This window comes from Calidris pugnax, unplaced genomic scaffold, assembly GCF_001431845.1.
Source record: "Calidris pugnax isolate Ruff unplaced genomic scaffold, ASM143184v1 scaffold18, whole genome shotgun sequence".
Taxonomy (NCBI): Eukaryota; Metazoa; Chordata; class Aves; order Charadriiformes; family Scolopacidae; genus Calidris; species Calidris pugnax.
In genome coordinates, this window is record NW_015090812.1 from 16,635,909 (window position 1) to 16,651,188 (window position 15,280).

Genomic DNA, 15,280 nt, shown 5'->3' on the forward strand with positions numbered 1-15,280 from the left:
ATGGGAGATTGTTTCCCGGTCCTTAGAAAGAATTTAAAGCAAACTGCTCTGCCCATGTTATTTTGAAAACTTATTAAGGGACAGCACATTAACCAAGCAGACAGCAGCATAACAACAGTACAGGAAAATAAGTCGGTGTGATCCACACAACCCTTGCTCCCTGTAAAGGGCTCATCTGGTCACTGAGCTGCACATTGTGCAATCAAGAGTTAGACCAGACTTTCTGGACACATGTCTCAGTGATGGTCCTCTCAGCTTCAGCAGCTGTTTGTCAGAGCAAGCTCCTCTTCCAGACTCACATCTGCCCTTCATGGCCTCCTTTGGCACACACTCCTCCAAACAACACTTGACTAACTTGTGACTATGACAACTTGGTCACAGGTGAAAATTAAAGATTAAAGCTATTCTAAAAATCTTACAACAAAACCTAAAAATCCATTTTTAAAAAGCATACCAACCACAACGCATATAACTGCAACGACAGAGAAGTTCTGTCATTTTTGCTAGAAGGCATTTTTCAATATATGCTATAAAAACGATAATAAAATAAGATAAAATAAAGACTTTCAAAAGATACCACATTTCATTGGTGCCGTGTCTATCAAACTTATGCTGGCATTACTTAGCCGGCTATGTTTGCATACATTCATGCTGGTCACTGCTGTTGCACAGTCTGCACAGAGTTCCTTCAAGGTCTCTAGCAGCAGCAAGGTTAAGGCGGCTGCAGAGGCTCCTCTGTCCCCAGAGATCACAGTTTCATGGAAGGCTGAGTATCACCACAGAAACCAACTACAAAAACAGTCTACGGGCTCCTGCCCCGTTACTCTGGTAAAGCAATTTGTACAACGTGAAAGGCAAGGGCACAAATGCTGAAAACTGATCAAAGTAAACACTGCTGCTAAAGCACCATTTTGTTTTGCTGACTTCAAGGCATCAAATCACAGACTCTGTGTTTTGTTCTAAAAAGATGAAAGTCAAGTGCCAAGGATTTGTAAGGTTGAATTAACTATTCCAGTGTGAAGGCCTTTAGATAAATTCACAGCACATTTTCCAAAACAGCCATTACGAATTTGTGCTAATAAACCAGGACAAAATATGCTGTGTTGTATTGAATTACACTGCCCAGACTAGGGCAGCTGTTCTCCAAAAGAGAAGAGAAAAAATGAATTTTAACTCTCAGATCATATAAACACATTTTCTGACTCACAAGTGATGCACTAAAGATGGATTTACAACATCTAAACTCATTACTTCGCTGCAAAGATTAATTTAATCAGAACAAAGAAGGCAAAATTTAGAACAGAAATCTGAAAATGTATATCACTGCCTTCTGTAAGTGTTTTCACTCTTTTTGTTAATATATTTATAGGACATAAATTATTCTGGTATTGCAACAGTCAAAAGAAACTAATATGAAGAAACTTCTCTTTACAGTTCATTAGTGTATATTATCCAATATAAGAGGTTTAGAACTTCTACTGAGATTCACTTGAAAAATATAAGGTCAATAACATCGCCTGTAAAAGAACCCACTCAATGATTAATCCATGAATCTACCTCAAGTGGTGGGATCTAGTACTGCACCACTTTTAAACATGTTTATCAGTTGTTTTAGAAAGGATCTAAAGGGTGGCAGAGCTCTGGAATAGGCTGCCCAGGGAGGTGGTGGAGTCTCTGTCTCTGGAGACATTCAAAACCCGCCTGGACAAGTTTCTGTGCAACCTGCTCTAGGTAGACCTGCTTTGGTAGGGTGTTGGACTGGATGATCTCCAGAGGTCCCTTCCAACCCCATACCATTCTGTGATTCTGTGATCTCCAGGCCATTTTTTTTTTTTTTACTTTTAAGATTACAGTAAAGAAAAAGTGTATTCTTTAGGCAGGAACTGTGAATTCAAAATGGAACACTTCTCCCCACCCCCCTCATATTTTTCCTATGCTCACTGAATATTGTGTTACAGACTTGATACCAAGCCAGCTATAGTAGATTGCAATGTCCAGTGCTCAGGAGCCAACAGTTTTTGAGAGACAGTTTGCTGATTTTTCCAAGAAATGCAAAATATGTTCACATGGTGTTACTGCTTGAAGGTAATATTTGCACGCTTAAATCAAACGATTGTATAAGCAAGTTCCTATCAGCACGTGAGACCCCACCGCTTCCCTTCTGGGAAGGTTCTCCAATGCAGACTTTCTTATTCATTCAGGTCAAGCACCTATTTTTTTGAAAACTCACCCCAGCAACGAGACAGGAGATCTTCAGAACAAGACTAGAGAAATAAATATCTCCAGGAAAATTGCAATGCCATTAAAAACAAGCACTCATACCCACACACAGTTACTTTTTCTCCTGCAGAACTCGAAGCTGTGCCATCCTTGAGACATACCATGCTTTCTTCTCTCTGCCAGGCCAGCACTAAAGGATGCTGCTGGGGCAGGAGAGGGCAGGGAGGCTGCGATGCACGAGGAACACATGGGGAGGGAAAACCCTTTTTCTTTCTTTCACTCAGTCTTCAGGGAACAGGTCTGAGCACCTGGTAGCTGCGGTAGCATTTGCCAGGTGTGTGGAGGACTTGATGTTTATTTCCAAGGCTCAGGTAACACTAAACTAATATGAAAAAAATCAACCTTTTGCTTATTTTATCCTAAATGTATGGTCACAAATGGATTGGCATTGCCTGGACCTTCTCACCCATGCTCCACAGAGAGAATCAGAGCGACTATAAACAGCAGTCATAGCTCAACTGTGAAAATCATGGGAAAGATTCACCACTGGCATAATTCCACTGAAGCTACTGGCATTAAGCCAGAGACTGATGTGGTCCCATACATTACCTTATAAAAAAAGAATACTATTGCACAATCTGCTGACCCTTATGATCTACCACCCAAAGTGGAAAACTGGGCTCCATTGAAAAGAAGGCAAGAGAACAGAAAGGTTAATAAGGACTACCCAACTGTGATTTACGGCCTATTGCCCTCTCTTCATTACGAAGCACTCTCAGAAACCTCTGACCAAAAGGTGTTTGAAATCACACACACCTCTTTTATTTGATTTTATTTTTTTCCCAATTTGTCCTAGAACAGGGGCTAAAGTGCACTGTGCTAGACACAGACAGTTCTCTCCCCAAAGAGTTTACAAATCAAGACATTCAAGTTCTGCACCGCATATGAGTGCCAGCATCCACTAACAAACTATTCTGAAGCATGCATGGTGTTCCCAGAAGGCAACTCTAACATGAAGATGCATTATTAACAACTCAGAGGAGAAATGGCAGCCCCAAGGCATATGTTCAAGGGGAGAAGTAAGCAACGCTCCCTTCACCTTCAGTGAGGACAAAGCATCACCCTTGCCCTTGGCACCTGTTACATCAGAGCAAAGCAATGTACTCAAATGCAGATACTGTCTTTAACGAAGGTCTCAGGTTTACCTTCAGAACCAGCTTGAAAACTGACCTGCCCATCCACTGATACAGTAGCTGTATCCGACAGACTGATGAAAGAGAGTCCATCAGAACAAAAGCTGAAGAGGCTGCAGCATATTCAAATATTATCTGTAGTTCTCCCTCCAGCCTAAAGTCTGGTACCTTTCTAGCCTGAAATATGACATGACCAAGCTGAGGATCCATGTAACAGGATGGAATGAGAGCACATTTATATCTCCTCATACAGATTCGTAATTCAGCCGCTCCAGACGACAGACTAAAAAAGCAAGTTATGAGTAAAATTTAGCACTATCAAATATATTATGTAAGATGAGTACAGTACAGCACAGTGGCATGCTGTACGGCACTAAACATACTGCTCAGTACCTGGCAGCAGTGTCATTTCTATCTGGTTCATAACTGATGTTGTACTGCACATAATTTCTCCTCAAAACTCCAAGAGTAGGTAACCGTGCCGGTAAGTTTTTACTAGAAATGCAGTGACTGAAGTGCCCATTCAGAAAGCACCACAGCTCACACAGTGTCAGAAAGTTCTGACACGAGGAGACATTACAAAATTAGGCTTCTAACTATGACAATGCTGGACCATTTCTGCCCACAGTTCAGTCACATCTGAGTGTACCTTCAGACAAAAATGTAGCTAGTTCATTTCTAGTGTTCCAAAGTTGTTATTTTAAGCTGGAGCTGGAAAATGTGATCATGTTAGAAACTAATCGTTTATGCAAATACCTAGGTAATAAAAAAATTAGGACCAAAGCTATTCCTGATACAAATAACTTGGCAAACAGGCAGGACAGTTATTGAAGTTCTATTTACACTAGAAAGTGGCATTCCTTTCATAGTGCAAGAATAATAAGAGTGAAAATACTTGAGGCTTTATATCAGGAGAGCTATTTCAGAACCCAAAGGGTAATAACTGTATTAGCATGTCATACTTAAACTGAGAGAAGCTACTTCTGTGACAATGACCTTAAAAGTATAACCCAAAGAGTTTACTGAGAAATTTTACATAGAGATCATACATGTGTAAACTTTAGCTTCATTTACCTAAATAATAGAAGATCCAACTTTCCCTGCGCATATATATTTCAATCCAGTTTTTATGTGTTCAGAGTCATCTCATGCTTTATATAGTTTGGAGAACCAGAGTTCTCCTGAAAAAATAAGATTTTTCAAGAACTTCTGGCTGCAGCAAAAAAAGCAGACGGTCTTTGCGGAAGCATCTCTGCTCAGCTTTGCCAACCAAATCTAATCTTCACATGCCACCCCCGCTCTGGGCACCTGCAGAGCAAGCACTGCCCATGGCTACCAGCCCCAGGCTTTGTTCAATGGAAAAGCCCGTGCCCACCAGTGCAAGGCTGGGACCACTTTGACCATTCCTCCTGTGACCCGAACTAGACACTCAGGCTCCCAAAGATTAAGTGAAACCATTCATGCCATCTGCCCTTCCACAAAGCAGCCAGGCTTCCCAGCACTTGAGACCTAAAAACACGATGTTTCACTCAGCTTTACATAAATCAGTAGATGTCAATACTGTTCACATGCTGTATAATGAATCCTAAGGGGAAAGTCCTCCTTTTATACATTTTGTGGGAAAATTTCTTGTTGGCTTTAGATCTGTTTAAGGGCACAAGATCCATTCCTCTAAGCCACAAGCATGGCATCTTCTCTACTGTCGTTAGGTGGCCTATTCACAAAGCAGTATCACATAAGACTTCAAGTTTTACTGTAACAATTAAGGTAGAATACTCGTGTGGAAAGAAAACACTTTCCCAGACAATATTCTGTTCTGCAATTGTACATATATTGCAGAACTAAGCTTTCCTTTGGGGAATCAGCTGGGCTGCAAACTAAGCTTAATTCTATACTCCTCTTCCCTTCTCCCATCCCTAAACTAGTTGCGGTTTTTCACAGGGCCCCAATGCCCTGAAAAAACAAAGGTGGATGGGGAATCACTACTATGTTGGACAATGTAAGAGCACATACTAAAAAGCAGCCTCTGTCCTAAAGAAAATGCTTCTTAAACTGACAGATAAAAGATAGATGACAGACTTTTGCCGGAACCATTTTACTTAAATGAATTTGGGACATTATGAGCAAATCTATCCAACTTTTCCAGGTAAACACAAGTTTCTGCTGCCTGTATTTTCAGCAAGTTAGATAGATACTAGCCACCCAACCAGAAATTACATAGCTCCGTTAATGTACCCCTGCAGTATTGATACATCATGCCTCTCAACAGGTCTTGTTAGTCACAGCTCAGTGCAATACTGTCCGGGGGTTCAGAGATCAGCATTAGCACTGCCTCGTCTCAACCAGGCTCTGACGGTAGACACAGCAAGTTCACAGATCACCTCAACTGCAAAACACCATGCAGATGTAATGTAGCACGTGGTGTCATAAGAACATCATGGCAAAACTGCAATCCGAATACAGAATTTCCAAATCTCAGGGTAAATCCTGAACAAATGCTTTGCACTGTTTCAAAAGCTGCAGGTGTGGAAGGGGAAGAGGCCGAGACAATGGGGCTTCACATAGCAAGAAAAGATTACAAACAAACATGAAATAGATGATGGGAAGACTGCAGGACAAAGGGTTATGCCATTTGAAATTTGCTCCTCAAAGGATTTGCAGCCAGACCACACATGGATCCAGATGACTGGAAAACAGAAACATCATTCTACAGGTGTCTTTTACAGAGGCACAGTCACATAGGGAAGTGTAAAATGCGGAGTTCACATTTTTATTGGACATGTAAAACTAAATTCTTGCTTTCTGAGCCAGGATAAAGAAGAGCGTGTGTGCATGAGTCATATAAAACTGAAAACCTAAGCAGCAGCACCAGATTTATGAAACAGTTTTGTTTACTTTATTGTCAGCAACCCACCAGCCTGAGTAGCAGTTGGTGCAAGTGTGTGTCTGTAATACATACACTCAGCAAAAGGGATTAGAAATCAAACAGAAAGGGAAATGCTTTCAGAAGGTTAAAAGTAACTGTAACCAATACATTGCCCCTCTACTCCCCTGGAGCAGGTCTGCATTCTTCCCAATTTTTTTCTATTTTCAAACTTCAAAACAAAAACAATCAGAAGTTTTACTCTTTGTACAAACAAAACGGTATTTGGGGAACATTTCAAAGAATGAGTTTATGATACTGACTACATGGAAAAAAAACACCAAACCTCTAAGGAACAAAATTTTCTATTTAATCAGGCCTACCCATATAAGTGAGACTACTCACATCTGTATTCACTTGCAGAATCAAAGCCATGAAAACTGACAAAATCCTGCAGAAGACATTACTGAGGCTGTCATGCGAGTATTTTCTTGCGCAATGATGCCATTCCTTGCACTTCTTATCTGCACTGTCTTGCTGATTCTTGCTTGAAAACAGATTTACTGAAGAAAACACTGTCTTGCTTTCCAGCTAACAGCATAAGAATAGTCTGCTGTTCCTTGCATGCAATATTTTTCCATGTAGCTTCAGGTGCATTTTTAGTGTCTAATTTATCTCATTTCAAGTATCACGTGAAACTAAATCAGGAGAAAAGACAGCATGTTCCAATGGTCTATTCTGAAAAGATACTTACAAGGTAAGTGCCACTGTGCTTTTCGGCAAAACTAAGGTCACACAGAGTCACATTTCCCAACAGGCCTCAAAACTTCACTTATCTATTTACATGCACTAGCAGATCGTGTCCGTGGAGAAGAAATGAAGACTGTTTCCTTGGGTAATGAGAGAAGAGTGAGCCAGACTTCAACCATTCTTCAGGGTTAGAGAATGCCCATTATCTCCAGAAAGGTGACAGTTTTTAATACTTTTCCCTCACTGATGAGATTTGGGTCATCACCAACTATTACCTCTCATCTAGAGACACTAACTACTGCCAGCATCAGGTTTATCACATTTGACATGAGCTCAAATCATAATAAAAATATTTCTCTACTATAAATTGCTATGGTAATTGTTAAAGAGACACTATCACCTATAAATTACCTACAATTCCATCAAAATTTTTCAAGCAATTTAAGTTTCAGACATTTGTACCTCATGGTGGTGCTATCTTCTCCTTTAAATAACAAGTTTTACTACTGTAGAAGTAATCTGCGTATGTTTCACAAGGAAAATAAGAGACTCTTCTAGAGAAACACAAACTTGAATATATGATAAGTGTTAGCAAAAGCATGATCTGCATTAAAAAAACCCAACAAAATAATTAAAGCATTTGTTCATCTTGCCACTGCAAGGTTTTAGTTTTTCAGCTGATACAGGAGCGTAGCTGTCAGGCACAAGCAGCTCCACACAATTTATGCTGGAAATTTCCCCCGATGCTGGGAGGTTGTAGGAGAACAACTTCATTAATTCCAGCTTTTGGTTCAAACAGACACTCCAGAGAACAACATCAACACAACCCCTCAGGAGAAGTGTTGCTCCAACATTTCACACACACGTAAGAGCCCAAAGCTACACTGGAACCTGCCCATCAAGTTTGTGATATAAACGGGCTCCTGGAAATGTCATCACTTCCTTAATTATCTGGTCTTAGGGAAAGTAACTATAGACAAAGCAGTAACTTATAAATACTCCAAGGCATGTCAGATAGAAGCTTTGAGGAGGGAACTGGAAACCAAGAATGTGAATCACAGTTTATGATCAAACTCAAAACATACACATCTGCCTGAAAGAACGTGTAAGCGCATGTGCACAGCGTGCTTACACACACACGAGCAACAGAGAGGGAGGAAGAAAAGTCCGTCCAGCAAAGACCGTGGCAGCAGCTGCCCCGTTCTCTCTAAAATCCTGCAGCAGCACATCAGTGCCTGCGGGCACTCGCAGAAGAGCAAAACAAGAGAGTCCAACTTTCAGCTTCCAACAGGTCATTTTAAATAGCAGTCAGCAGAACTGAAAAATTTGAGCTATCAGGGAAGTCATTCTGAGATTTTTTTTTTCTTTTGAACCCTTTAGCCTTCTGTGGTGGGCCTTGGCATGGCTTCAGACCCCATTCCACACAGCTCTCTGGAACTGAGAGCGGGTCTCGCTTTCTGCGCACGGTAAACTGTCCCCTTTCTAAAAACGGAAAACACTGAGGGTTTGCACAGCACTTTCCAAGTCCTGAGAAGCCACTGCTGCCTCTTTAAGGGTAGACACACATCAAGCCATGCTCCTGCAAGACAGCAGTCCCTGCACAAACAGCCTCTTCTGGCAGACACATAACTTCCTCTGGCGGTTCTGGTGGGCAGAACTTGGAACAAATGCCAAATCCAGTGACCGGCAAATCCTGAGCTGGCTGAAAACAACCCAGAAAGACTGCAGTCCAGAGCAAACAAGATGAAGAAGCCACATTAAAAAAGGCTGGATTTTATGCAAGCGCAGATGCTTCAAAGTACAGATGAAGAGAAGTTGTGAAGAGATGTTGTGAGGGCTCTTTAAGAAACAGAGACTGGGGTGGCAAAACATGGCAAAAAATGCAGTGTCCATCAATCAAGGCAATTAAGACATCAGTGTCATTTTAATGTATTAGCTGCATGGGAGTTGCAGCTTTCAGTAGGCATGGCATCATCTGAGAAAGACATTGAACAATTACAATTTCCGTGGAGCACACTGTCCATATCTTTAAGGCTTTATCAGGTCTATTGTATGCTTCACTTCTGATTCAGTTCAGTGGTCTGGCAGCCCAAACTGAGCTCTTGGGCAGGGCTTTGGGGATGGGAGTAACAACAGCCAGGGAAACCACCCTGGTGAGCCAGGGGAGCTACCACAGGCTGTGGGCAAGCTTTGGAAAACACCCAGGGTCAAGAGATGCACGTGATGAGGAACTACTGCTTTCCAAGCAACAAATACAGGGTGTTCCTGGAGTACGTCTGCCACAGCGTCGCTCACAACTTGACTCCGAGACCTCACTGGCACAGACCACTGGTGGAAGCCGTAATTCATCTGGGCTTCCCGTTCTCCGTCTTCTGATATGGGCCCTTTCCCTCGCTCTTACAAGTGGTATGCAAAACACGGTGAAAGAAGATTGTGATAAAAAGCAGCAGTCAACCTTAAGCCTGGCAGAGATGTTTGCAGGTGGCCAAACTCATTTTCCACTGCCACTCCACAGGTCCTGCCTTGGCTGGACTGATAACATTGTCTCTGCATGACTTTGTGAGCCACAGATCATCAAGGAACAAGCACTAACAGGGTGAAAGCGATCAGGCTCATCTCAATGGGCTCAGCAGAACAGAAGAGCTAGCCTGCATGTATGAGGTTGAGGGCCCACAAAAGCAAGCAGTACAAAAGTAAATACTGCTTCTTGGTAATGTCGGACCAGGAAAGATCTACAGCCCCGATCATAAGTACCAAACATGCCCGAGTGCAGCAGCGTAGGCTTCCCACCCAACTACAGAAAACAAGCAGAGAACAGACACCATGCGGCCTGGCAAACCGAGCAACATGACCTTTATTTCCCAGCCTCATTCTACACTACATATTCTGGTCAGCTCACATCATCACCAAATTTGTACATCCAAGGGATCTGGCAGTGCACAAGTCCAATATTAATGTTAGTGAAGTCTGTGGCCTTACTCAAAAGTTAATGTCACAGAATTAACAAACTATTCTTGAGCTTCTAATTTTAGTATAAGTTTAGGACTGTATAGGATAACGATCCAGTTATTTTAATTTGGATTATTAAGCCCAAGATGCAGGGTGCTTCAAAAACTGAAATAAGACTAGTCTGTCTGTTAAGTTTTAGAGCAGCTGGTCAAGCTGACACCAAGCTCAGCACTAAGAAGCCACAAGAAAAGCTGACCTTATTTTTACTATAGCTGAGATCTTGAAGTCTCAGAAAACAGCCTTAGTGGACATTTGATTGGTACCAAATGGAAACTTGTTTTACCAAATGCACTTTTAGATGAAGAAATAAATAAAACGGAATCAAGCAAACAGCTAGGTAACAAGAACCTCACTAACTCCAGCCGTAAAATAACAAACCTTGAATTCCCTTCCTGCCTGCTGTTGGCACAAGACCTCCAGGCCCCCTCTGACCATGGCTCTGGTGCAGCAGGTCAGCATGTTTAAACCACGCTTAGAGAGTGGCCCCTTTAACACAGCTGTATCTCAAGGCTATCCCCACATCTCTGGATGCCTGAGCATGAAACAAAACATTTTTTCCCTGACATAGCCTTGGGTAAGGCTGTTACAGTGGTAAACTTTTGAAAACAGCTAAAATGAACACATGGAGAAACACAGTAAATATGTAGAAAAATAGGCAAAATGAACCAGGTTTTCATCACCCTCATTGCCCAGATCTTCACAGTCCTAAACTACAAAGCCATTGTGACACAGAAGAATTATCCTGAATTCAGGATGCACTGCAATGATCAGGACGTAGAAATACATTACCAGGTGACTGTTTCAGAGTCTTCCTGTCCCATTTTTACAACTTAGAGGATCTTTTCAGAAAGTACTTAAATATTGGACTTAAATAATTTTGCTCATCAGGTTATCACTTTTAAGTGGGTCAGCTCAGGAACCTGAGATACGTCACTAGTAAGTATCTGGCTATTATAATTAGGCTGCTCCACGGGAACTAACAGACATTTTAGCATCAGGTTTGATCTCAAAGGAAAATATTTTTTATTATGAAATTGTTGCCAAGTAACACTGATTAAACTGTGGGGGAAAAGTCTGTCGAATTATTATGGCCTCAGTGGCATTACTCAAAATTGTAAAAATAAAGATGAGTCCTTGATTTTCCTGCCTTCATTTCACATAACACATGTTAAACATCTGTATCAGGCATAACATCTTAAAGCTATTGAGGATGAGGATGTCAATGAAAACAATAGTGAATCCGTTGCCAGGAACTCTGGTTCCATGTATTCACATGTATTCAATCCTAAGTAGTCACATGAGATTAATTTTATATGCCCCTGCTCCCCCGTTAGCTATTTCAATTGTGGCTGCGTGCCTGAAGCAGTTCAGGGAAATTCAACTGACAGGTATAATAAAAAAATCCTCTACTAATTTAGGACTTAGTAATACACCTATCTAAGGAGTTACTTTCATCTTAAAGTAATTTTTACATTTTTCTAAACACATATCTCTGGTGCAAATCTCCAGAGTTTCTAGGTGCCACGACAAACAACAATTCTTTCTCAGAACAAGCACCTTCATGAGAAAGCAACTATCTCCCTTCTAAAAACTGGTGAAGTGAAGCAGTGAAGATGCCCAAAGCCAAAGACAAAGTTATTGCAAGAGTTCAGTAGTTCCTGGCTTTCAGCTGAGACCCAGATCAGCACAGAAATGCACACATGCACTCACTTCCCCAGGAATATTTGATCAAATAAAACAAACAAAAAAGGCTTGCATTTTTCATGCCAAGTTCAATATAAACACTTGTGGCTATTACATGCACCCGTATTCTATTTCCTATGATAAAGCATGGCCAATATGAATTGTGATAAAAGAAATTTCTAAGAAATACCTGAAAAAGACTGGAACTTTTGGGGTTTTTACTTGAAGAAAGTGTCTTCACAGTCTCAACAAATGAGATGTCACCCCAAGAGGGATTAACAAAGTGAAATACAAACAAATTCCTTGAAGATCACAAATACGATTACAGCATTTCATGATGTGCCCTTATATTTACCAGATTTCAGCCTTAACTTGAAAGTGCTAAATTACCAATTTAGTTTTGCAAAGTTTGTTCAGAACACATAATCCCATATATTTCCAGTCCACCTTTTTTTTTTTTCCTTTCCCTCCTGTTTACAGGGAAGAGAAAGCACCCAAACCTCACTAATTGTTACAGAAAAACCTGCATGTGTCACAGGAGAAACACATGCCCCTGCCATGCCCTATGCCTGCATCAACCACCTCTCCTATGTTTAAATTTGTGAATGTTTGTTGTCTGTATATTCTACAAGAGTGTAAAATAAGTTAAATTAATGCATAGATGTATGTTGCATATTTATGAGAACCAGGATAACTGCACAAAGTATGTTTAATGCATGAGCTCTCCAAGGAATTTGCTAGGGGAAGTTTACACTCCTCCCAGCAAGTAAGGAATGTGTAATTTAGCAGCATCTAGCACAGGGCAGGTTAAAAGCAAAACAAAACCCGACCTCCTCCCCCAAAGCAAGCCTTCACTTAAAGATTTTCAGATCTTGCATTCCATGTCATCAGAACTTCAGCCAACCACCGAATGAACGCATGATTTATTTTATACATGCTTTCGAGGCTGCTGAATCTAACTTATGTACTGTCAAACAAAAATACTGGTTTTATTCTGGAGTATACTGGAAATACTGTATGACAAACAAATCTCTACCTTTGCTATCAGCATTTGCAGGCAACAGGAAATACCTCGGCTGGTAAATCAAACTAATGTAATTTGAGGTGATGGGTACATTCTACTTTAAGACAAAAGGCCACTCGGAGTTGGTTTTCACAATAATGGAAAAGATAACATTTGCTCTGCTTTGTTTTCCGAGTCTGATCCTGTAAGTAAAATCCTATCTTTCCAAGTTGTTTACACTCTTTTGCTCGACGCTGTCTCCAGCAAGCCTTGCTCCAACTTCCTGTGCATTTTTAGAGCAGCCATCTCCACGGGCTGTAACTGGAAACTGTTTGGAGATGGGAGAAGGAGGCTAAGGGCTACAAATTGTGAAATATATTCTGTGTCCTACACTTCAGAATACCGCAGAAGTACACAGAAAAGACAGCTCGGGGCAAACTGCTTTCTTACCATAAGCACATTAGAGGAGGCACAACCAGCCTCTTTCTGCTAGACAGCAACTATTTTTATTCAAAGACCAATATTGAAATCTTCTATCGTTCTGTCAAGATGATTATAGACAGTAGTGGCACAGCCTGCAACCTCATGCTTGCATGACTCCAGTCCTGTTGTGTGTGCACACACAATACTGCAGAAGCTGCACTGTTATGCAAGCAGTTGTAGAAGTGTCAAATCAGAGGGAAATTTGGTTTTATGCAAATGTGTGCTTTGCAGTTGATTCATTCCAGTCTCTCAGGAGGTACAAGATCCAGCTGTAGCCTGCTTCATCCCATCTCCAGGGAACACTTGAGTAACTAAGAAGTTACAAGTTCCCATTATACCATGGTCCCCAAAGTAAGGGTACTCTTCTGCCCATTTTCAATAAAAGTTGTGATTACCTTGTGAAATCTACCCCTTATAACAAATTTGTCTGTCTTGCCAATGGATTCAAAGGTTCCTGGGTGATAACAGAGGCACTGACACATGCCTAGCAGAATCACATAAGGCTGTTTAGTTTTCCCAAGAAAACTGTGTTACACCAAAGAAAAGAGTAAAAAAAAAAATAGAGGAGAGATTTCAACTACATTTTGGTTTTCATGCCCAAATAACTGATTGTACCACTTTTTTCAGGGCATACACAGTGTACTCATCAGGCTGATAAACCTGTACCTGGCAAACTATGAAAGGCTTTAAAAAACAAGAAGATCCAAACCAAAACAAATATAAAAATCTCTATTCCTCACTCACAGCCTCACAGGAAAAAACAAAAAAAAGGTGTATTTTTTACATTTTTTGACAGTTGAACTGAAGACATCCTGACTTTTTTTGATTAATGGGAGCCAATAAGATGCCTACTGAAAAAAGAGCAAATAATTTTTTCATCATACACCAGACATTTCAGACAGTGTACATACTGAAAATGAACACAACAGCTGAAATTTCATGGATGCATACAATACACATTGAGCTGAACACACCACAAACCCAACAAAGGCTGCTATTGAAGGCAGTGGAAAGACTTTGATTATGGCCAAGAGTATCTGCCTTTATTTAAATCACTATCAAAGACTCCACTTAAAAGTTCTTTCAGCACATATTTAGACCCTCTTTTTCTAAGCTTCCGCCTGCTAGATCATCATCTTTGTTCTCTCATTACAAATCCCGCTAATTGCGTACACGCATGTTGCTCTCAGAGGACGCAGTACTAAGGATTTGTGTGTGTAATACTGTAAGAACATGAACTAAGAAGCTCAGCTGTCATGGCATGCAATGTTTTCTTTTCACTTCGGCACTCTGGTTTGATGTGTTTGAGAGTAAACAACAGTACTGCACAACTTAACATCAAAAATTTTCTTCTTGTGCTGTTGCTTTCAGAGCAGCTCAAGTTCTTGCCAGTCCCTCCGAGTGTAACGTACATAAATAAGTAATTGGACTGTACTTCAGTACTACCATAGTCAGCAACACTTGCTTTCTGTACGGCAGTTCCCCCTCAGTGAAACATTAAGGATGTATTACAGGGGTAAAAGAATCTGAACTTAAATATTTGTTTATAGTGGTCATGGCAGGGATCCAAAGGTATTCATGTTAATTTACAACACATTTAGGTAAACGATCTGCTTTTGAAGACAGCCAATTCTGTAAAGGCCTCTTGTAGATCTAAATCTGTTTCTTATTTCCTTTGCCCACCCCGCCACCTTTTTAAAGTATACTTCGTGGTTGTGAAAGGTGATGGAGAGTGGCCGGGTATGGAAGTGGTTTACTCATGCGACATGCAAAGCATAGGTGGACAGTATTGACGCAAATTGTGCATGCTTCCTTGCAGTCTTTCTGGTCACAATTCAGAAATAACTTTATTCAGCAAATAAACAAATTCAGCAATTTCTCCTTTACCTCTCTTTCATGATGGCCAAGGCCCTCCTCGGGATTTCTGAGATTGAGGATGTGCACCTCTTGGGGCAGGCCTGTTGTGCCTCGGCTTGCACAGCCGGATAAGACTGTAAAACTCTCCAATAAGGCATGGACTGGGTGTGAATTGTTAACAGGCGATAAGACACATTCACTCCTAGGCACAGGACCTGC

The 15,280-nt window shown here is 41.0% G+C and overlaps 1 protein-coding gene across 1 annotated transcript in view; it reads right to left on the reverse strand.

The window, feature by feature from the left end:
• TGFBR3 (transforming growth factor beta receptor III) overlaps positions 1 to 15,280 on the reverse strand; it is a 104,064-nt gene that overhangs the window by 53,101 nt on the left and 35,683 nt on the right. The window contains exon 2 of the mRNA XM_014938888.1: positions 15,092 to 15,276. Coding sequence (XP_014794374.1) covers positions 15,092 to 15,276 — 185 coding nt within the window. The remainder of the gene's footprint in view (positions 1 to 15,091; positions 15,277 to 15,280) is intronic.